The sequence below is a fragment of the Callospermophilus lateralis genome, chromosome 6 (genome assembly GCF_048772815.1).
Source record: "Callospermophilus lateralis isolate mCalLat2 chromosome 6, mCalLat2.hap1, whole genome shotgun sequence".
Classification (NCBI taxonomy): domain Eukaryota; kingdom Metazoa; phylum Chordata; class Mammalia; order Rodentia; family Sciuridae; genus Callospermophilus; species Callospermophilus lateralis.
The window spans coordinates 73,708,038-73,733,492 of record NC_135310.1 but is presented as its reverse complement, the minus strand read 5'-3'; the positions used below and the strand labels follow the sequence as shown (position 1 = coordinate 73,733,492).

Sequence of the window (25,455 nt, the reverse complement as noted above, 5' to 3'; positions counted from 1 at the left end):
TGTTTATACTCAGTGCAAGTCCCTTATCAAACGCTTGATATGCAAATATTTTCTCCTGTGTCATCTTTCCATCACTTAATAGTGTTCTTTGGAAAAGTTTAATGGAACCTTTTCTTTGGTTGTTTGGGCTTTTGAACTTGTATCTAAGAAACTGCTCCCTTGGGGCTGGGGCTGTGGGCTCAGTGGTACAGCGCTTGCCTAGCATGTGTGAGGCCCTGGGTTCGATTCTCAGCACCACAAACAAATAAATAGAGATCCATCAATAACTAACAAAAATAAAATAAAATAAACCACTCCCTAGCCCACCACAATGAAGATTTAGTTTCCTTCCAAGAGTTTTAAAGTTTTAGCTCCTACATTTATTATTATTAAGCTCTTCCATACATTTTAAGTTAATTTTTGTCTATGGCACAAAGCTATGGATGGTGTAAGTTGTAACATTTGCCCATTTCTTTGAAAATGAAGGATCAACCAGTCCCACTGGTTGAAGCTCAGAATTGTAGGAAGGACCCAACTGCACTTGCTGAGGTCTAATTTACGCCAAAAAGTTAGGCAGGACTGTTACACACAGCAATATCTTACAATTAGGGTTTAGTTCAACCTTAAGAACACTAGGAGAGGATCAATTCTGTGTATTAAAGAAGACTCTGACTATGGGATGAGGAATGGTGCAAGACTGAAGACCTATGAAGAGGCAACTGCATTGATTTTGAGGGGTTAATAGCTAATTATGGTAGTGGCAAGAGAGCATGAAGAGAAGTGGAAAATATGAAAAAAGATATGGAAACAGAATAGACAAGTGATCAGACTAGATGACAAAGAATACAGTCTTTGGTCAAAAACAAGGTATGAATAGTCACCAGTTTTATTGAGCAGCTCAAACTAGTTCTGAAGGCACCTATTCAAGAGACATTCCAAATAGCTTCTGAGCAATGCACAGCTTCCCACGAGGGTTTCAACGGCACACATGATAATGTACACATTATTCTTGGTTAAAGTAAGGTTCACTAAATGCCTTCACTTTATACTTACTTGCAAGTAATAAAACAATGTATGCTTTTCAGTACTTCACCCTAAGTTTCTGCTCAATTAAGTTCAAGTGTGTGAGGTTTACTTGTTTACTGATTCTGATCTACAAAAACAGGCAAGCTTCAAGATACCAGAATGTTTATTCATAAACCAAAAATAACAAAAAGAGTCTTTATTCTCCTGAAATAGGAAACTGTATATTTCTGTAGTCAAAACAATAAACAATTTAAGATTTCTTTTAAAAAATTAGTTGAGAATCTTGATGAAATTCATTTATTTCAGTAGACTAAAACAATAAGCAGCATGGAAATATAAAGTGCTACATAAAAGCCCCAATACATAAAATTTGAAAGTTCATTGGCTTTAAACAGTTACAAGTGAAACAGACAGATTTTTATCAAGCATGCTATTTTAACTACCTTAATAAGTAGTAATGTGCTATGTTGGTCAATGAAAAAGCCAAGAGTTACCTAAATCTGAGAATTGGGGTAATAAGGAGTCCTTTACATCTTTATATACCAGATTATACTTCTAGTTTGGCCTTATGCTTGAATTAAGGGTTAAAGTGGGGCTTTAAAATAACAAGTTTTCTGAAGAGGCCCTTCAGTGGGGTTTCAATAAAAACGGCCTCAAAGATCAATTTAATGTGGTTTATTAACCACACAATGGGGATCAGATTGACAATTTCAGGATTTTAGGAAGACAATTCGAGGTAAAAGAGGAAAAACGTGCCACTTCTACATGTTTGTGTCAAGTGCTAAAAGACCCTGAACAATCAGGCAGGTGTCCAGTTCCTTGAGGGGTAAGGGAAGAGACACAAATCAGATTAAAGAAGGATCTGCAAAATGCTTAATTGTAAAGCAAAGGTACAGCCTGTGGAAACAGTCAAGATCACATATATCCAGAGGCTGGCTCAAGTTTCAGAGGAAATAGAAGATTGTTCCTAGCGCATGATTAATCTCAGCATAGGTTGAGGGCATGGGATTTATTTCTTAGGTGATGCCAATACCTGGTCTTCCCAGTTGGGTCAGTGATTTCTTGCTTGGAGTCAACTGACCCAATATTTCTAATATCTTGGGTTATAAACCAAGACTTCAGGATATATTTTCTCATGGCAATAAAATTATAAAATGGAATCTATAATTTTCCTGACATGAGGTCTTCATAAGTCCTTAGGCTTTTCAGACTACCAACTTCAGCTAGATATAACAGAAAAAAAAAAAAAAAAACCTGAACAACTTTAAAATGCTAATTTATTAAAGTTTAAGACAACTCTATATTATATAGTAGTATGCAATATGTTTTTATTTTAGATGCAGACTTAATGGAAATCTGGCCATCAAGTAAAAATAGAAATTATGTCTGATGGTTAGTAGATCCAAAGTCCTGTGTTAGGAGTAAAAATTAAATTTGCTTTTAAAATTATTTTATGAATTGCTTTTTTCTAGCCCATAATTTCAGTTAGTTAATACCACATAAGGACTTCATGAATACCCTCCCCCAAACTATCCAAATATATATGGGCTAACTTTCATGGACTGGTCTAGAACTTAAATATCAATTACATTGAGTTGTACCAAAGGAAAAAAAAAAGTTGACAAATGCATTTTTAGAGCAAAAGCTGTTTGAAGGCTGGGGGCTATATTTAAAAATGAAAACTTCACTAACCACACTCCACGAGTGCCCTCAATGCTGCTAACTGCACATGCTAGAGGCAATATTTTCTGAGTCCATGGTCTCACCAGGCATTTTGATGACGAAATTATCCACCAGCATCTGTGGAGCTGACTAGCATTCAGTGATATACTGATTTTTTTCACTGAAAACCTTTCTTGGGCTTTGATTAGGTGGACTATTATAAGTAAGTTTTTCTAATTTTTATCACTAATACTTGGGCCCTGAGGTTTTCTATTAAAATGGTACATGAAATATTTAAACATTATGCATATTCCTGGAGTAATTAAAATTTATAGTGATTACAAAGCTAGGTATATAACACATTTCAAAATATATACAATTCAAAACAAAGCAAACATTCAAATCTTAAGATACTCCCACTGAACTTCCAGAAGAAAATCAAACAATTTCTGGCTTGGACTCTTTCTTCCTTAAGAAAAAGACCTATGGAGGACTGTTTTCTTTCTTTTAAAATCTGTGTGTCTATTAGAGAAAGAAGATTGATAACAGCATATCAAAGTGGTTACAAAGTACTTCCTCTTCAAGTAACATCTGATAACAAAGATGTAATCTCATTTCCTCATAAACATTTGATTGAAATAAATTATATTAGAACAGTTACAGAGTGGACAGTCCCAGTATGAATGACACTTTAAGGTAGCTACTTGAGTCTTGTTTTCCCTTTTCAACTCTTCTGTCTCTAGATCATTCTGCCTAGGTAGAAATAGCACTCAATAAATGATATTGAGTAACTAGAAATACTCAGGGGAACTTAAAATACCATCATTTATCTGAAAAATTCAAAGGACTAAACAAAAAAATATTGCAAATTTACAGAAGCTGAGGCCTTAGAAACAACAATAAGTTATTTCCCTATGAAGCAGATCAAATAGTGTGACAAGAAACTGACTTCTAGTCCTTTACATTAAGCAGGACACACTGCTGGATATAGTCTAAATATCTAGCCATATTTATATTGAATTTATAAGGATCAAAAAAGGAATGGAGGATAAATACAAAATAATCTTTTTGTAAACAATTCTTAGATTATACCCAATGCAGAATGTTTAATGAAGCAGTTGAGTCACAGCTCTTAAGTTGCAAAACAATATTATAACTCAAAGTCAAATATGTACTCATTGGCCAGATATATTCGCCGGAATATAAGAGCTGCCAATGCCAAAGTCAGAATGACAATCAGTACAGCTGATCCACCGTGATCAGTGTGGTTGTCTCTTGGCTGCTGGCCCTGGATTACATCTGGTGAGGTGGATGACCTTCTTTGACTCTGCTGCTGGGCCCGGCGCTGTCGAGGGCTCATGGAGGTATTCTTAGCTGCAGGTTGGGTAGGTTGTTGAAAGGATGCTGCAGATGGATTCTGGACTCCATACTAGAAAATTTTAAGAAATTTTGTTTAAAATTGGCAAAAAATTTTTTTTTACATATGCTTGTTATCTATCCAAGAAAACACAGAATATCTGAGTATTAAATATGACCAATGACAAAATTACCAACAACTATCTGAATGCTGAAACTGGCAACTCACCCTGTTGAAAACAAGTAAAGCAACTTATTCTGAGCACCCAAAAAGTGGAGGAGGAATTTAATAGCAATGAAATTGATAAGGCAAAATTTATCCATTTTTCCCATAGATGGCGTTCTACTTTGCCCCAAGATGCACCTCCAGCAGTACCTGCTAAGCATCCGGCCATGATTTTCTTTCAGGAGATCCACAAAGGGAACAGTTTTATTAACACTTTCTGCTTGAAAATTACCCATCTTAAATGGGCAAAAAGGGCAGTTCTCACAGCGTGCCATCATGAACCAGGTTTTTTCCAATATTATCTTATTATAATCAGTATTCTTCCACCAACAGTAATGGAGCACAGGAAATAATTTCAAACCATAAATTCTTTATACAAATTTTTTTTTAAATCAGGTGCAATTTTCAGACCAGTCTAATCTTGTTCACAATTCCTGGTAAGTGAACTGAACTCAAGTCCAGAAGTATCTGTTACTTAGTACTGAACACTCTGTGCTATGTATAGAGTTCCCTGGGTAAGTAAGTGCTAAGAAAAAATTTGGAAGTAGTAATGTGACTCAGTGTGTCCTCTCTTTCGGCACATGGGTTGCTCTCCACAAAGTACTGTATAGTAACTGCTTTTTATCGTTTCACTGACTGGTCAGTCAGAGCTTAACTACAACGTGATACCAAATGGTTCCAAATACTAAATATAGTTAATATATAAGAAAAAAATGGTGATGGTATGTTCAAGTAAACTGTATAAAATACAAATTCCATTTAATTTATACAGACACTTTAACCCTACCTCTACGGTATTGAATTCTTCTATTAAAATATATTATTTATTGTATACTAGTTATACATTATCATCAGTACACATTCTTTCAAAAAAATAAGAATGTATGTTTTATTCAGAATAATGCAAATATTTTAAATACAAAATGTTTAAAATGCCTCATTAGATAAAATGTAAATATTTAGAAGAAAAAAATCAACATAATTCAAAAACTTTTAAAAGGATGGGCTAGGCATGCTGGCACTTGCCTGTAATCCTAGCTATTTGGACGTTTAAGGCATACAGATGGGCAAGTTCAAGGCCAGCCTAGGCAATGTAGCAAGACCCAATCTCAAAATAAATAAAAAAGAGTTGGGGATGGAGCTCAGTGATAAAGCGCCCCTGGATTTTAATCACTAGTACCAAATAAATAAAAGGTTAGAGAATGGGCTCTGTGTTGGCAACAGCTTTAAACATTAGGGGAAACACTGCTAAGTTACCTACAGAAGAATTTCTATTTCAAATCTAACATTCATCTCAATATTGAAAGGCTTAAATAATCTGAATTTCTTACAACGTCCTTGGGCATCACTCAAATGCAGTATGACCCACAATACAGAGGTTAAAAGGAACTACAAACTTTGACTTAAACATAAAAGTTAGTGCTAGGGCTAGAATGTAGGTAGTAAGGTTGGAGTGATTACCCAGAACCTGCACCTAGGCCCTGGGTTTGATCCCTAGCACTGCAAAGAAAAAAAGTGCTGATAACAGAATTAGAGTTGCATGAACTCAGACCTCCATAATCCAGGATGCCAAGGAGCAATCTGCTCATTGAAGAGTGCTGATACAGAAAGCTCATCGTTTTTATGTAATCACAAGTGTCGTAAAATGAGTTAACAAATACTCAATAGGTTGAACTGAATTATAATAGCCTATATAGAAACATTCCAGTTGAAATCTCCCATTCTTCTGATTGCTCAACCCCAAGAAGATGAAAGTAATAGAGCCAAAGTATTCAAGGCTCAAAGGGAAACAAGTTCTTAAGGAAAAGAAAAAACATGGTAGTAATATCAATCTAGAAATTAGCACTAGAGATTGAGTCAGATTAAAACTTTTATTTTTACACATTACTTTTTCCATTAATTTAAGAGAACATTATTCTGTCCATAATCCTGATCAAAACAGAAAGCTTTATCATTATTAGCTTGGCTTTGTCGCTTAGTAGTTGCGTTGTCCTAAGCAAGTTAGTTAACCTAAGTCAATTCCCTCAACTGTACAAGGATAGAAACCAATTCAGCAGTTATGAGGATTAAATGGCATAATGATAATAAAGTGCTTAGTATACATAATTGCTTATTAAATGTTATTATTAATATTATTGCTATCAATATATCTCTTTGGAGACAATAAAAAGTTGTGAATTAGGACAGCTTTTTGACCCTTTATTAGTATGATTACTATATTTAGAAAAACAATCCTTTAAAATATTGACTATAGATGATATTTTAGTACATGTACTTAATGGAAATATTTATATGGATATAATATTTTAATTGGGTTCCTATGTTTCAGATGTCTTTTGGATGCTAGATCGCTAACTAAAACCTAGTGTTTTGATACTATAAAATTCTAAAATTTTCCCTATTTAAAATAACCATAGTCAAGGTTAAGCAATATAATATCAGCTTTTCTACAATAACCTATAAAAATCAGTATCTACTTGAACATAAAATGAATCACTTATTTGGAAACTCAATCCCTGGGAAGAGCATAAAATCTGACAGATCAGAACATGAAACTCCATCATTTCTACATAACTAAAAAAACTGCATCAGAAACCAATAAATGGCCTGATGTTACCTGTTGTATTTTAGACTCTGGGCAATCTCTAACTCCAGGCAAGGTATTTAAAAAAAAAAAAAAAAAAAAAGTAGCTTATCAGGAATTTGAGGTATACTATCTCAGTGAATTTATATTATGCTTGCATGTGAAGCAGATATGCCTAGCTAAAACCAGGTTTCAGCCATTCCCATAGTGGTCAAATTATATAATCACACTTTGAAATAGTTTATATGTAAATGTAATTAAAAGCCCCATTCGGCAATTATAGACAATTTAATTTTTATGGTAATTTTAACTAAAATTGTTCTCAATTAATGATCTAATATATATTGGAAAAAAAAGTTTTATGAACATTAAAATCAAAATGGGAAATACTCTAATAATATTATTGCCGTACAGTCTAATTACTTAAATTTCTTGATTTCTTTGTCTGTATTCCTAGTATTTTTTTAAAGTGTCAATCCTAAAATTCATTCAATCAACAAGTATGTATTAACTACTTACTATATACAAAGCATTAAGCCAAGCACTGGGATTAGTCAAAAGACCCTTGACTCTCAAGAGCTAATGCTCAGGGACATGAGATAGGCAATAAATAATTAATAACAAAATAAATTACAACTGAAAAATGTAACAAAGTCATTTTATACAGATTTAAAATGTATAAAAGATAGATGTAGATATGTCACAAATATTAAGAGACCATCCTAAATAGGTTTTTTAAAAAAATACCAACATCATCTTAGTAATAAAATAATTTAAAAAGTTATTTACCAAATAAAAACCAATTAGAATACTAATGATAAAACCAATTAGAATACTAATCAGACCACCACTGTGCACACCTGTAATCACAGCGGCTCAGGATGCTAAGGCAGGAGAATCTCGAGTTCAAAGCCAGCCTCAGCATGGTGAGGTGCTAAGCAACTCAGTGAGACCCTGTTTCTAAATAAAATACAAAAAACAGGGCTGGGAAGTAGCTCAGTGGTTGAGTGCCCCTGAGTTCAATCCTGGGTACCCCACGGCCCTCTCAAAAAAAAAGAAAGAAAAAAAAGTAATAAGGAAGTTTTAACACTTCAAATTGACTTTAATTCATTATATTCCTCTGCAATTCATAAAATTACATTGGGATCATATAAAAACAATTTAAATGCATCCACATATACTTTCTTCCCACACCTCCATCTTCAGTCCCCTAGAACTTCCCCTAGAGGACGCTCTCCCTTGCTTTTCTCCAACTCACTTTTCTCTACCCAGCTCACTCTGAATAAGAGAGAGCCACTCACTATTCACTTCTACATTAGAGTAAGTTATTCCTGACTAAGGGGCAAATATGCATTTGTCCAGCTTTTTCCATTTTCCTGACCCTTTAAAGTCGTCTATAAACTGATGGGGAGATATGAACTTAACCAAACAAACCAAAAAGACCCCCAAACAGTTCATCTTTTCTATATAGAAAGGAAAGTCATTATTTTCCCTCCTAATCCTAATTATTTAGCACTGATCCAGTCATACTTTTTAAATCAGTCTCTTTGATTACCTAGACACCAATTTTTTAGACAATAGGTCAGGGCACATTTAGCAATACACAAAGAATTCATTCATTCTTTCATCCAAAAATTATTAGACACTTACTATGTGGAAGGCAGTACTATTCAATAGAACTGTGAGTAATAATAAAGATCTATATCTATACTTCTAAATATGGTGGCCACTAGCCATATGGAGCACTTGAAGTGTAATTAATGTGAGCAATTAAGTTTCGAATTTTATTTAATTTTAATTACTTTAAATCTAAATTCAGATAACCACATATGGCTTGTGGTTAGTGTATTGGATAGAACAAGTGTCAAACTTTCAGTTCCAGATATTTATCTAGTTAGTGCCTTTATGTAGTTTAAAAAAACCTGACGAGAAAGTGTGTATTTAGAAAGTGGCTAACATTTTATTTCATTCAGAGTCTAGAACTACTAGTTACTGAAAGTAACTTAAAATTTTGAGTACTCACAGAATTCTGGAGGGACAAAAGAATTTAAAAATTATTTAGCCAAGCTAGGCACAGTGGTGCATATCTGTAATCCCAGCAACTCAGGAGGCTGAGGCAGGAGGATAGCAAGTTTGAGGTTAGCCTTAGCACCTTAGTGAGACCCTCAGCAACTTAGCAAGATCCTGTCTCAAAATAAAAAATTAAAAGGGCTGAGGATGTGGCTTAGTGGTTAAATACCCCTGAGTTCAATTTCCAGTACTAAATATATTAATTTATTAATTAAATACCACTTAACAAAGAAGAAAACTAAAACCCAGAAAGTTTCATAACTTGCTTGATAATATATGTAATTCATTAGAGGGACAACTGGGCTAGAATCCAACTATAAGAATGAAAATTTTCAGATATTTGATCTGGGATCTTCTCTTTCTATCCCAAATAACAATAATAATATAGATACACATATATATTAAAAGATAAAAGTCATACCGATGTGCTGGCCGTAGCACCCTGGAATGTTGTAGGAACATCATCTTGTATATCATTTAGTGAAAAAGAGTGGTTTAAGTCTGATTCAGCAATAGTCTTTCCAGATGAATTGACTTCTGCCTATATATAAGATAAGACCCAAGAGTAGAATTACAAGAAGAAACATACAGAATAACACACAATCTACTAAATTTCTCTCTTGGGTTTATTTTAATTGCTAGTTTAATATCTACTACTAATAAGTTATAAGCTTGAGCACTCATGTGCCTGATACCATGGCTAAATATTAGAGGAAGAGGCATAGGCAATCCATGTTCTTAAGGAGAACAATATCAACAACCATGTTCACCCATGTTCATAACCTACAATTTAAATTTAAAATTTCATAATCTACAATTTCAAAACATCTCAAAATTGAAGTATTTTGGGTAATTTTTATGTGGAGCTGACATGAACTGATGTCAGTGAGACTAGTAGTCTTTATCCTACATTAGTGTAGATATTCCCAGACTTGCTGAGTAAATATTAATGGATTTGATTATAAGCTGCTACCTCAGATTCTACTAAATGTTAGTTAATATATAGCATACGTACTATATTGATTATAAGCTGCTACCTCAGATTCTACTAAATGTTAGTTAATATATAGCATACGTACTATATTTTCTAAAATCTGAGAAATTCTGATGTACAAAACATACTTGGCTTTAATATTTTCAGATAAGTTATTTTAAGTGTTAATAAGCATCCTAAGAAGGAAGAAAATATAATTGACATTTATACCTTCTTTTCTAGGCACTACAATAACATAGAAGGGAAAACTTCCCAAGAACTGGACCTAAAGGACAGACATCATGCAAAGAAGTAGAGAAGGCGGAGAAGGCAGCATATTGTTTAATGAAGGTTAACATTTTCTTTTATGGAGCTAATTAAATTCCAAAACATAAGTGCAGCCAAAGTAAAAGTACTATATAAATCCTCTGGTTGGGTAAAACATGTATAAAAAAGGGATAAAAGGGAGATATGTCAAAATATTAGCAGTAGTTATTTCTTGGGGATGGGATTATGGATGATTATCATTCTTTTTTATTTTTTGTTTTTAAATTTGTTCTAATCAATTATATATGACAATAGAATATATTTTGACACATTGTATACAAATGGAGCACAACTACTTCTTCCTCTGGCTGTACACAGTGCAGAGCCACACTAGTAGTGTAATCACATGTGTGGATAGGGTATATGTATATGTCTGTCTTATTTCACCGTCGTTCCCAGCTTCTCCCCTCCTCTTACTCCACTCTGCACAATCCAAACTTCCTTCATTCTTCCCTACACCCTCCCCCCCCCAATATGGATCAGGATCCGCTTATCACAGAAAACATTTGGCCTTTTTGATTATCATTCTTATTATATCTATATTTTCTAAAATAATAGCTAGAATTTTTAAGCACCTGTGACAGTTCTAAATATAATGTATGTATTACATGTATTAACTCACTTAATCTTCACAAGAATCCTAGGGGATATAGGCTAGGTTCTATTATTATTTACAGATAAGAAAAAAGTATGAACAGCTGTGGAGTCTGAGGCAGGAGGATCATGAGTTCAAAGCCAGCCTCAGAAAAAGCAAGGTGCTAAGCAACTCAGTAAGACTCTGTCTCTAAATAAAATATGAAAGGGCTGGAGTTGTGGCTCAGGGGTAGAGCACTTGCCTCGCACGTGTGAGACCCTGGGTTCGATCCTCAGCACCACATAAAAATAAATGAATAAAATAAAATAAAGGTATTGTGTTCAACAACAACTAAAAAATAAATATTAAATACACACACACACACACACACACACACACACATAAATATATATATATATATATGAGAGAGGCTGTAGCTCAGTGGTAGAGTGCCTGCCTTGCACATGTGAGGCACTGGGTTCAATCCTCAGCACCACATAAAAATAAATAAAGACATATAAATAAATAAATAAATAAAATAAGAAATAGGGCTGGGGGTGTGGCTCAGTGGTCAAATGCACCTGAGTTCAATGCTTGGTACCAAAAAAAATAAAGGAAAAAAAAAAAAAGGCCCACAGTGGTTAAGTAACACATCTGGCATCACTCTACTATGAGCAGTGAAGTTAAGATAAGAACCCTGCCATTCTAATTGTATACCAGAGTCAAAGTTAACTGCCATGCTATAATGCTTTTATGAATGTAAACCATGAGTTTTGTAATAAGAAAAAAATTATTTGTAAAATCTCATTGCAGTCAAACTACATTGCCTTCTTTTTATCCAGAATTCTAAAGTAAACCAAAAAGGCTACCGAAATAGAATTTATTTAGGGCATATGGTTGTGGCTCAGTGGTAGAGTACTTGCCTAGCATGTGTTAGGCACTGGGTGAGATCCTCAGCACCATATACAAATAAATAAATAAAGGTAAAAAAATACAATAACTTAAAAAAAAAAAAAAAAGAATTTATTTAGGAATCTATAGTACCTTAAAACTGATTTGTCTAGCCAGTTCCTTGGCTTCTTGGTCAGCCTGGCTTGAATCACTTCCAGATTTTAAAGGCAAGAGGACATCTTTCATGGCAGAGCCACATCCTTCACAGCAGAAATCTTGTGACCTGGCAGGAAATAATTATGTGCAACGAGTATAAGTCAAATAGTTGAATGGTGATCCCTTTTTGTTAGATATTCAAATACTGAATGATTAAATTTAAAAGAAAAAGAGTACTGAGGCTGTCTCTGCCTTTGGAGAAGGCCCACATTCTCCCTTGAAGACATATTCCTTGCTTTTACCCAAAGCCTTGCCCCCATTCCTCCTTGAATATGACTACTCTTGGTTACACAGACAAAAATGCTCCTGCAGAGGGATGTAGCTCAGTTGGTAGAGGGCTTGCCCAACACACCTGAAGCCCTGGGTCCAATCCCAAGCAACACACACACACACACACACACAAGCTTCTGGAAAAAAACAGAGAAGGTAACACTACTAGGCAATCACAACTTGATAAAATCTCCTGAACTTTATTCTAGATCATTTAGTGAGTTGTTGCAATGAGCTATATACTACAGATGCAAAGATGGATAGAGGGGATTCCCTCCCCACCCTCAAGAAATTTTGAACTTGTGGAAAGCTACATGTAAATAACTGCTCTGGTTCTTTTCCATCTGTAATTCCAGTAGAGACAAATGGCCAGTAATGTTTTCCAGGAGAAAAATTATATTTCACTGTAGTAAAATAAATCTTAGTGAAATATTATCAACTACTTTTTAAAAACAAGACAACATGAATGCACTTTTTTTAGTTTCTGGTCACTCCAAAGAAATTAGAATTGGATTTGTACAGCAGCAACAGGAAGACCAGATCCTGGGGGCAAGGTCACTCACAAAGTTAGAGACAGCCTAGTTCCTAACAGTCATCACCCACAATAGTACTCTCACCCTAACAAAAAATGAAATACACAACTTACTTTTTGGCAAGTGCTTTTCTTTCCTCAGGTGTGTAATCAAGAGAACCTATGGCTCCCTCTCCTTTTGTTGGCATAAACCCAATGATGGCTAGTAATGCTGTTCTTACTGAAATAAAAAAATTAAACATTAATTCTGAGTTTTTTTGCAAAAGGAAAGAGAGAGAGAGAGAAGGCAGCTTTCAAGTAGGGAGATTGTATTACTATGCTGGCAAAAATCTAGACATGGATTTTTATTATTATTCAATGACACCAAATTATTTACCCCAAAACAGCTTCAGTCTCAAGAGTCTTTTGTATTGTTACTAATTGGTTGAAGTCATGAGATTTATATTCACTATTAATTAATACTTACTACTCCATGAGGGCTGCCAAGTTTCAGGATGATGTCCTGAGATGCTCAAGCAGATTTTCTTGCCCACTTCAAAGCGTCCATTAGCCTTAGAAATATAGAGTACATTTAAAAAATTAAAAATTGTATATGTGTACCTAATGTTTTATACTTTCTAAATGTATTTTATCTTTATATTGATATGTAAATAATAAAGATTTTTTTAAAATAATGTAACTAACAGGAACACACATTTTTTGTCTTCTTGTAGACATTCCAAAAATACAAAAATACATGTTGGATGCCAAAAGAATAATAAAAGCTGTTTTTAGAAGGTGTATTAGCACCTTTTTGAAACTGAGTTGTATAATCTAAATAGTAAACATACAAAGAGATTGATGCCCTACCCTGTCCCGCAGATAAAACTAGGGTAAGTTAGGTCCTAGGATAAAATCTAAGGCCTCATGTCACCTAACCTGGTATTCATGAGTAAAAGCACAGAGAAAAAGGCTTTGAGACAGGAATGATTTGCAGAAAGATGATGCCATTTAATAAGATAGGAACACAGAAGAAGAAAATCAAAGACATTTCAGTTTTGGACATGAATCTGCCATCTTAGTTGGAAAGCTACTGATACTGTCCTGCAGGCAGGTAGAAATGTAAGCATACTGAAGACTAAAAAGAACCTACAACACCACTGGCATCTCTTCCCAGAGGTAAACATTAGGCCATTTCATAGAAATAAAACAAAAAAGAAAGCTACAGTGTGAACTTGCAGAACATCCATTGTTAGTTCTCCTAAATAAGAAGCAGCAAGAAGTTAGATATAAGTTCCATTTTGGCAGAGACTTATAACTTACTCTCTGCTGCACCCACTGGGCCTAGCACAAGACTTGCATTTAATAAATGTTTATCAAATTAAAGTTAAAGAAGACTTTTCAAAACAGAGGAAGTAAATAAGAAGGAGTACAACACTGAATATCAGGAGGTCAGGGCCAGTTCTCAGTGTGGTAAAACTAACCATACCACGAGGTAACTATAAAATATTTCTGTACTTGTTGGTAAAGAGCTGCTGCCGACTACCCCCACTAATGCAAACACACACAAACCAAGTTTCCCTTCACATCAGCTTCTCCCTCAAGACTACTTGGCTTTTCCCAAGATTTAGCAAACTAAATGATGTAAGTCCTGACTACATAGTAGGGTAAGGAACCTGCTTCAGTCCTACACCAGCATTAACAATTTTCAGAATCACTCACTACTTGTTAAGTGGCTTTTATACACCAGGAATTTTACGGTGTGATTCTATCACGACAGATTAGAACACTGAACTTCAAAGACAGTATGTAACCTGCACACAGTGTAATGGAAACAGTGTGGGTTTATAGATTCTAAAACAAATGCTGGCTGGACATATACCTGTAATCCCAGCAGCTCAGGAGACTGAGGCAGGAGAATCGCAAATTCAAAGCCAGCCTCAGCAACTTAGCTAACTCAACAAGATCTTGTCTCTAGAGAAAATATAAAATAGGGCTAGGGCTGGGCACAGTGGCACACACCTGTAATCCTAGCCACTTGGGAGGCTGAGGTATTAGGATTACAAATTCAAGGTCAGCCTAAGCCACTTAGGGAGACCCTATTTCAAGAAATAAATAAATAAATAAATAGGACTGGGGTGTAGTTTAGTAGTTCAGCACTCCTGGTTCAATCCCCAGTAGGAAAAAAAGGATACACTCTAAATTCCAGATCATCTCAGTGAGGTAGGCATCATTATTCTCATTGTGAGTATGTGGAAACCAAGGAAAAGAGTATTAAGATGGTGGGACATTAAAGGGATGATATAACCATGAGATACACTAACATTAGCAGCCCTTTGTTGAGTATTTAACATGTGCCAGACATTGTGCCTAGCATTCTGCATATATTAATTCATTGAATCCTAACAACTTGCTATGACATTTATGCATTCATTAATAGCACTTCTCAGACATGTCAGCTTCCTAGGAATTATTTTGAGGGAATAAATGGCAGTCCCAGATCTAGATGCGAAATGTAAAATTACAACTTTATCTTTTAATGAAAATGAGTATGCTGACTATATTTGCAGCCCCTGGGAAGTGTTAAATCACAAGTGTTCCCAAAAGCCAAGAATTCTTACCGTTAGGAGAATAATGCTCGGTGGCTTCATGGGATACTCTGGTGGCAGTACTATTCGTCCATGATAAACTCCTCCATCAAAATCAGAATCTGGGGGCCCTCTAACTGTGAAGTGCCATTCAAAAAGGTTATCCTGAACAAAAAAAATAATCCAAAAGGAATTAATAACATTAAAAGTTTGATAATTTTTATCATTATGAATATTAGAAATACTGCCAGGTGGGAAAAATCAAATGTTTTATATCATTGCTAGGCTAGTTTCTAATGCATGAAAATCTGAGAAATAAAAGTTAAATGAATGTTATAAATAAAAGTTATTTAATCTATAATGTAATAAATGCTTTATGTCTCATAAAAGTTAAAACCTTTTTAATAAAATGCATTTAAAAACTTCTGAATGTTGGGCTGGGCTCAGTGGTAGAGCACCTGCCTGCCACATGTGAGGCACTGGGTTCCATCCTCAGCACCACATAAAATAAAAAATAAAATAAAAATAAAGCTATTAAAAATTTTTTTAAAAAGAAGATGTCTATGTAAAAAGACCCAGGTCAAGGCACTGAGTCTTCCAAACTGTAAAGTGTCTGAGGTTCTTTTCACTTTCTTTCCCTCAGTCTCAAGACCTAACACAACTTAGCATAAGATCCATTTCCACAAGATATCTGTACTGTCTAAAAGTCTGATTCTGGGGGATGTGGCTCAAGCAGTAGCGCGCTCGCCTGGCATGCGTGCGGCCCGGGTTCGATCCTCAGCACCACATACAAATAAAGATATTGTGTCCGCCGAAAACTAAAAAATAAATATTAAAATTCTCTCTCTCTCTTTAAAAAAAAAGAAAAAAGAAAAGTAAAAAATAAATATTAAAAAATTCTCTCTCTCTCACTCTCTTAAAAAAAGATTTTCTATAAAAAAAATAAAAAAATAAAAAATAAAAGTCTGATTCTGAAAGTCTAGTGAGATATGTATGAAATAAGGAATAAAATAGATCAATAAACCATATCACTCACCTGCAATGACTCAAAACAATAAAAAAGCAATTTTAAAGAACTTATTTTAAAGATTAAAGTATTTAATTGTTCCATATGAAAAACATGGAGATAGAAACTAACCTCCAGAGGCTGCGCGTGGTAATGATCTGTTGGATCTTTCAATTCTGCAGCTTCTTTCATTAAACGTTTAACAGCTAAAATAAAATTCATAAGATAGAGATATTTAAAATATGCTTTTCTGAGTGATTAACACAGACTTATAAGCCTAATGAAAAAGTTCCTACTTCAATGAAAACTGTGCAGTTCAACTAAATAGACAGTAAAGGTTTAATTATGGGGTAACAGTAATAAACAGCAGGGGGGGTAGCTAGACATTATAAGAATGGCATACTTTAGAGGCTGAGGTTGTGGCTCAGTGGTAAAGTGCTCACTTAGCACATGTGAGGCACTGGGTTTGATCCTCAGCACCACGTAAAAATAAACAAAATAAAAGTACTGTGTCCATCTACAATTAAAAAGAATTTTTTTTAAAAAAGGAATGGCATTCTTTGGAAGTTACATATTAAGTTAAATATATAGGGAAGATACTACTTTTATTTTGTAAATACTTACATATACTTTCTATGCAATAGCATTTACCTAAGTTCTTTAAAAGTATTAACTCATCTAAAAAAAGGTATTAACTCATTTAATCCTTAAACTACTAGATTGGCATTATTTTTATCCTCACTTTCCAGTTGAGGAAACTGAGACACAGAGGGGTTACATAAGTTATTCAAGTTCAAATAGCTAGGAAATGACAGCTGGGATTCCAACACAGGCAGTCTGACTCTACTTGTTAAAATGAATTTATTAACAAAAATGTGCCCTCTGCATCTTGTGCCCAATGAAAAGTAAATCCCCTTATATCCTCAATCTTTTAGGTCTTTCCACCATTATTTTGCATTAACTTAATAGGGCTGTTCCAGAAGTCCAGTGATTCTCCATAGCCCTAATTAAATTTCTTTTCAAAAGAACTTTTCAGGGCTGGGGATGTGGCTCAAGCAGTAGCGCGCTCGCCTGGCATGCGTACGGCCCAGGTTCGATCCTCAGCACCACATACAAACAATGATGTTGTGTCCGCCAAAAACTAAAAAAATATAAATATTGAAATTCTCTCTCTCTTTCTCTCTCTCTAAACAAAAACAAAAACAAAAAACTCTTCAGCTTAATTAAAACCTCCAATGCACTGACACAAAACTATTCTCCACCTCACCTACACTTATATTCATTTCTATTTTTATCCTCGCCCTCCACCATTAGTCTCTTTCATGCTCCCTAATATATTTCAAGTCTGGCTAACCCAACCCAATCATCTTATTTGGTGTATCTATCCAAACAGCTAGGCATGAGGCTAAGGCAGAGGCTCAGCAGTAGAGAGCTTGCCTGGTGTGTATGAGGCACTGGGTTCAATTCTTAGCACCACATATAAATAAATAAAAATAAAGGTCTATCAACAACTAAAAAATATATTTTTAACAAATAGCTAGGCATTGTTGAAATGGGGGGGAAGTCACAGACAATGGCACATTAATGCCATTACAGAATCATCACCAACAACTTCCACTAGGACACAATGCCACCTAATGTTCCTACATTCCCTGGTAAGACACCAGCCTACTCTCTTCACCTAGCACACTAAGACAGTTACACACCTATCCTCATCTCTCCTCTTCCATCTCTTTCAGTTAATAACAACAGCCTTTTATCTCCAAGATAACTGCCTTAGCAGGAACAGAATTAAAACCTAGCACCGTCTACAATCCTATCTCTATCTGTACCCTCTTTCCCTCCCTATTGGCTCTCAAAGTTCAATCCTCTGATATGTCCTCTGAATCTCAATCCTTCTCACTTTAGGTGAGAATCCCTAAATTAATGACAAAGTCAGAGGGAGGGCTTCTCAAAATGTTCCTCAAAACCACTAGTTCAATATGTGCTACAGAGAGACATGCACAAGATGTTGGGAGGGCTAAGTGGGAGTCTAACTTTAGAGTAGACAGAAGAGAAAAGGAATCAGGTACCCATATTTGAAAAAAATAAACAGGTAATTACTCATTTGGATATGACTAGGCAGAGGGAATAATAAAAGTAAAACTTGTAGAAGATAGGTTGGAATGTTATAGGGAAAGGGGTTAACCAAGAAGCACCCACATATATATAATCAGAGCAGTTTGGGATTATGAGTTTTCCACAAATTATCATTTGAATCAAAGGCTCCTAGGCTTTAAAAAAGCTTAAGTCACTATCCTAATTCATAATTATTAACATTCTTTTCAATCTCCTATTCTGAACTAAGCCCCTGTAGGCAGAGACTTTGTTCACTTGACCATCAAATATTCATTGAGTTCTCAACTAGGTGCTACAGCTATAATCATAAACAAAATATAGTTTGGTCACCAAGGAGCTTATAGTTGGGAGATAGTCAATAGAAAATGGCATAATAAATGCTATATTAGAAACATACACCCTCTTTCTCCAAGTTCTAGACACTAGGCTTTGTTCAATTCTTTAAACACATTCTACATTCTCTCTAGTCCAGGCTTTCCTACATAATGTTTCCTCAGCTTACAAAGTTGCTCCAACTCCCATCATCATCTGGACTGGCTCCCACTTTTAAGATCTTGAGATAACTTCCTCAGGAAGATCTTCTTGACACCTTCCTTTGTCCTCCCCTCAGAGAGGTAACTAGCGATTCTCATCTGAACAGGAGTAGAGACTTGAAATGCTCTCCAAAGGATTCTAATGGCCACTCAGGTTTGGAAACCACTGCTATAGAGACTAGGCTGAGTCCCTTAATATACATACTATACATCATCTTAACACTCTTGAGTTTTGTGGTGGTGGTGGTACTGGGGATGTTTTACCACTGAGCTACATCTTCACTCCTTTTTGTTTATTTTGAGATAGGGTCTCACCAAAGTTGCTGAGGCTTGCCTCAAAATTGTGATCCTCTGGGCTTCATCCCTTGGTGTTGCAGGATTACAGGCATATGCCACTATGCCTGACTTATATTTTAGTTTCATAAGGTTCATCTCACTTGTAGTTACTTGTTTATTTTTTGTTTATTTTTTTTAATAATTGATTTTTTAATGTAGATGTGCACAACACCTTTATTTTATTTATTTATATATTTTTATGTGGTGCTGAGTATTGAACCCAGAGCCTCACATGTGTGAGGCAAGTGCTCTACCACTGAGCTATAGCCCCAGCCCCTAGTTACTTGTTTAACCTCTGACTTTTCTGCTAAACTACAGTAAGGAAAATGTATATCTACTTCACTGCAGCTTTCTCTGGGCTTAGGATGGAGTAAGGCTCAAATATTATCTGAAGTGAATGTTAGTGTCTTTTTCCAACATATCTCTTTCCAGACTCTCATTAAAGGCAATAGTTTTCAAATGTACTTGACAATAAGACAAAATAATTTATTAAAGGAAAACTTAATGAGAATCCCAATATATAAAATAATACACAACCTGTTTTAGTTGAAGAGAACAGTACAGAAGGGCTGCAGGGCATACTTGCTTCCCATCTATTTCACTCCTGAAGGAGCCATGAAATAAGTATTGAATCCAAAACCACATGAAAATATCATTATCTTAAATGAAAATTATCTAAAATAAATAAAATCAAGGAAGAGCTTGTGAAGTTAAGTAGTTTGGTTGCTATCAGCAATAAAAAATGCCAGAGATTGTTTTCCTTCATTTCTCATCAGCTGGCTGAATACAACAATAATCATGCTGAAGAAGTCAGACTTAGGTCGTTCCATACCCTTATCATATTTTCTCTGCTTTGTCCCCACTTAGCTCAGTTCATAGGAGAGAAGAAACACCCAGTGGTACCTCATATTATGTGGGATATATAAAAGAGTAAGAATTGCTATAAGAATACATCTGTACCAATCCTGTAAAGGAATTATTAGATCTTAGATCACACAGGCATATGTCATGTGAAGCTAAAGCCACATAGCCAAACAGAAGGTAAGATTTGTTTAGTGTTTACATAATCTATTTTTATGAATGCTTTCATGAAAAGGAATAGAGAGTCTGGATTTAGAACTGCACTAAATTTTTTGCTCTGACATTTTGCAGCTCTAAGTCTTTGAACAAGTCACTTAATCTTACTGTAGCTCACTGTTTACATTTGTCAAATGAAAGTCAATAATTGCTTCATATCATTCTCCTTTCCTTTTCACCCCTACCATTCCCCCAGGTCATGTATTTTAAAGGTTAAAAAATGATCTTGGATAAGGCTGGGGGTATAGCTCAGTGGTAAAGTGCTTGCCTAACGTGTAAAACCCTTGCTTTGATCCCGAGCACTACCAAAAAAAGAAAGAAAAAGAAAAACTGAGATATAAAGCCTTCTCAATGATTCTCTCTGGTTCAAAAATCAGGCCTTGGCATCTGCAGATGGCCTTATGGCATGGCTCCCTGGGCTGCTGCACAGAACTATCACTGCTATAGGATAGTTGAGGCTCCACTGCTATAGGACAGTTGAGGCTCAAAGTGCTGCTACCTGGCAACTAGGGCTAGAGCAGAGTCTATTCTTCCTTATACCCCATCACTTGATTTCTCATGGTTAGTGGAACTTTTTCACTCTAGTTACTCTCAGTTCTTTGCAAGATTATTCTATGGAACCTTCCTCTTATGTGGTGACATAAGCCAAGGAAGGGAAGGTTGAAACCTGCATACCTGTTCTTCTTATAGACACCACCCTGGACACTCTGAATCAAAGCTCTAAGCTCCTTGAGCCCCGGCATTAGCCCTCTTCACATGCCCACTCTAGCTCACTGGGCTTCCATTGAGGTTTGGAGCCAACATCCTGCTAGAAATAAAGGGACCATTTATAGAACTCTGTGTCCCAAACATTAATTTCTCTTGTAAAGCAAATATCTTAAAATTATTGGTTCCCAAAGCATGAGGGAAATGCACAAGGCAGAAATATTGAGGATGTTAATCCAATATACCAACTGCCTTTTCCTGCTCTCATAATGAGTAACATTTAAGTAAATGTTTAAGGACTGATTTTTAACATCGAAAGCTCCTGCAAAGTTATCCATTCAACATACATTTGAAGAGTGTCTGAGTGCTGGAGGCAGAGAATGACCAAGACCTGCTGCCTGACCTCAAAAGGCACACAAAATATAAAGGAACACAGTTAAAATTAGAAGGACAGAAAAATAATTTCAACACACTGTGGCAATACTAACCAGGTACAAAGACTACCTTGAGGGGCTGGGAAAGGCTGAAGCTTTAAAAAGCTTGAAAAATAAGAAGGAATTCTGGATGTTTTAAATGAAAAGCATTTCAAGCAGAGATTCCAACAGGAACCAGCACATATGAGAAAAATTATTCCATCTGGAGAGTAGTTCAGGCAAAATGAATAGATGGTGAAAATATAAAGGAACACAAACATAATGGGCAAAGAAGCTAGTGAGGAAGGCAAGGGTCAAGACTTAAGCAGCCCTGCAGGCCAAGCTAAGCAGTTTATTTGAACTTTATCCACAGCTATCAGGATGCTATTGAATATTCTGTAACATTAAGGCATGATCTAATCAGTTTTTATTTCCTTTTAATTGATTTGGTGACAATAGTGACTGAAGGCTGGGGGGAGGGGAGTTATGTGTTTCAGGATAGGGACAGTACAAAAGAGTTGACCAAGAAATCAATAATTCCTACTGGTGCCTGAGTGTGGTCAAATCCCTGAGATGAGAAATATCAGGATAAGGAGCAAGTCTGGGGTCTGCGAAGGAGAGAAATCTAATGAGTTTAGTTTTTATACCTCATCATTTTTTTCAATCTGTAGAAAATCTGAGTGAAGATGTTGAGTCATCAGTAAATTCTATATATTTACAGCTTAGGAGAAGGGTCTGAGTTGGACAGTAAAACCGGGAATGATTAGCATGAAGGTGAGGTCAACACCAGCGGCATGAATAGAACAGTGAAGGTAGGGGGCATCTTTGGACCAGTCTCTCATGTTCCCATCACCTGCTGCACGTGTCCACAGCCTCCTTCTGAGGAAAGGTGCTAAGGAAAGTTCCTTGTATATAGGTTTCACTACTTTGAACTACAAGACCCTATCACCTGGGGCAGAGGAGATCCAAACAGGGATCAGAGAGCTTGATCCAGAGACAACTGCAGGCTAATCAGAAGTTTATGAGGTGTCCCTACATAAAGCTCTGTCCACAATCCCAAGCCCATTCCAGAAAAAAAATCATAAAAAGATTTCCCCCTATGAAATGAATAAATGGACACAGGCCTTTAACCAGCTGTCTGTATTGTTTTCATTTAATTTTCCCATCTAATACAACCCCACATCAGATAAAAAGGATGTGTGGTGTTTTTAATCACTTGCATTCACATAGGCATTACCCTAAAATATCAAAGGTCTGAGAATAAAACTAAAGATAAAAACACTTTCACTATGCCTCTCAGCATTTTTAGTAAGTCCCATAACCCATCTAATTCATCCTTCTCCAAGAACTCCAAATGATCCAGTCAATCAATCAATCAATCAATCAATAAAAGATTTTTAAAAAATACTTTTTAGAATGGCAACAACATCTTTGAGGAAATAAAACCAAAAAGAGAATGCAATTTTTGACACAGCTACAAGGATGTCAACCAAAGTGCAACCAACTGGTAATAAGCTGCATACTTTGGAAATCTACAGGATTCTGGATAATTTTTAAAGTTGGAGAATTTTTAAATCTTAGCTATGCTAGCCTATCAAAACTGAACAAAATCCCCTAATAACTCTTGGGACCCAAAAAGTTTCCATTCTAACCTTTACTACTACTCATACTGCATTATTCTCTGGACATTGCACTAAGTATCCCAGCTGTCCTAATGAACCATGCAGCTAAGGAGTCACCACATGATTACATATGAAAGTTTTTTGTGGGGGGTTATTTGTTTGTTTTGGTACTGGAAATTGATTCTTTCCTTTCTTTCTTTTTCTTTTCTTTTCTTTTCTTTTTTTTTTTTTTTGAGACAGGGTCTCACTAAGTTGCTGAAGCTGGCCTCAAACTTGTGTACTTCCTGCCTCAGCTTCCTGAGTTGCTAGGATTGATTATAGGCATTTGCCACCATGCCCAGTTTCACCACATAGTTTTCTTTAAACCAACCGCTATCTAAAAAATTCAAACATTCTACCATTGAATCTCAAAAACTAAACTTAACTTTTATTCTTTCTCTTTGATCTTTTTTTTTCTATTCCTGAGATTCTTAAGTGATGAGCTTTTTTTATTTTTATTTTTTTAATTCCTGAAATTCTTAAGTAGTGAACCTACTGAAATTGAATCTATGTCTTAAGACATTCTTACAGAGGTCATAACCTTCAGCAGACTATATAGTCCATAATGCCCAAAATTTATTGACTGATTTTACACAGTTGGTCACCTAAGGACCTTTTTTTAGCCTGACAGCACTCAGGCCAATAAAGCTGTTCAAGCAATATTCTATAGCTTTTTTGCATATTCTGAATTTTGAGGGGTGAGGTGGGGGGAAGGGTACTATGTTTTTATTTTTTATTTTGAATATTCTGAACATTTTTTTTTTAAATGAAAGATTTACACCTGGTGCAGTGGTACATGCCTCTGATCACAGCTACTAAGAAAGCTGAGGCAGGAGGATGGCAAGTTCAAGGCTACCTGGGCAACTTAGCAAGAATCTGTCTCAAAGTTAAAATAAAAGGGATGGAGATGTAGCTCAGTAGTAGAATACTTACCTAGCATGTGTGACAACCTGGGTTCATTACTCAATACCACAAAAAAATAATTAAGGATCCATAATGTCAACTCTTTCTGAAAAGATGATATCCTTGCTCATTTCTAATAGGTAGCAATCTTGGAAAGAAAATTCTAAGCAGCAGCAAGAATTGGTCAAACCATCAGTAACATCCCATGATTTACCATTCAGAGCTGAACTGTAGGTTCTTTCTCCTGACAAATTTATCAACGTACAGACAGAATAAATACCTTTTATGGAATCCACTGTAGTTAAGTTCTGTCTTAATCTGAGAGAGCTGGTTACTTTTCTCGCATTTTTTTTAATGCACCAGAAAATAACTGGAGACTAGGGTTGTTTGAGCTGCTTATGAATGAAGCAGGGAAATTCAATGCGGGAAAGAAAAATCTTTGTGATTGAATTCAGATATATATCTTATTTAGTAGTTTGACAAAAATCAAAAATCATGGTTAAGTCATGACAAAATCATCTCAAGTGCATGGCTCAACTAGTTTTTTGGCTCTTTGGTTAAACATTTTAGTTTCAGAACATTTCCTTCGTGTGTGTAATTCTATTTGCTCCAAATGCTGCAAATAGGATATTTAAACGACCAACCCTCTAATGTGAGTGAATCAAAAGTCCAGCAGCTGCGGCGCGGAGGGGGAATCACTACGGTATCAAGGATGCAGGTACAGCAAGGGGCTGTTGACTATTACCCATGGACATCACCTTTACACCTGTTCTTAGGCACCAGTTTATGACCCGACTCTACAGGGCGAAAATGGGGAAAGGAAAGGCCGGGTGCTAAGGGGTTCTGGCGGTTCCCGGGGAGCCGCGGCGAGAGCCCGCCCCGCCCTGCGGCCTGCACCTCCCGGGCAGGCGGCGGTCTCGCGTAGAGCGCGGAACCGCGAGCGCAGCCGCGAGGAGTGGGGGGGCACGTGAGGCCGCCTGCGCCGGGCCCTAGGGCCGGGGGTCACTTCGCTCTCCCCGCCCACCGCCCTGCTTACCCGGGCTCTTCAGGTTGTAGCGGGTCTCCATGGCGGGTCGCTGGAGCGGTTCGGGTCTCCCGGCCGCTGTCACCTCCTCTTGGCACTGCCGCTGTCCGGTCTCAGCGTGGCTCGGGCCGACCGGGTCTGGCCGAGGGGCCTCCGCAAACGCCGCCCAGCCCAGCCGGGACTGCGGGCGGGGTGGCGAGGGTGCGGGCGAGGCGCGGGCTCCGCGGTGGCGCCGCCTCCTCCGCTGCTCCCCCGCCTCCCTGAGGGCCGGGCAGGCGCCGGCGCCGGCCGGGGCGTCGCTGAACCGGGCGCCCGGGGTGCAGGTCAACCTGCTTGTCTGGCCGCGGGCCCAACCCCGCCGCGGCCGCCGGTTTGCGTCACCCGCCCTCGCCCGGGTTTTGTGAAGTTGTCCTGACGTGGCAGTCG

General features: G+C 36.6%; 1 protein-coding gene across 1 annotated transcript; it reads right to left on the bottom strand.

Moving 5' to 3' along the window:
- Nucleotides 1-830: 830 nt before the first annotated feature.
- Ube2j1 (ubiquitin conjugating enzyme E2 J1) lies at nucleotides 831-25,455 on the bottom strand. The gene is made up of 8 exons (XM_076859924.2): nucleotides 25,042-25,455; nucleotides 16,392-16,465; nucleotides 15,287-15,418; nucleotides 13,153-13,237; nucleotides 12,801-12,906; nucleotides 11,822-11,951; nucleotides 9,325-9,444; nucleotides 831-4,096 (listed from the first exon to the last, which is right to left on the bottom strand). Exons 1-8 carry the CDS (start codon nucleotides 25,070-25,072, stop codon nucleotides 3,818-3,820), a joined length of 957 nt encoding a protein of 318 aa, XP_076716039.1. The 5' UTR covers nucleotides 25,073-25,455; the 3' UTR covers nucleotides 831-3,817.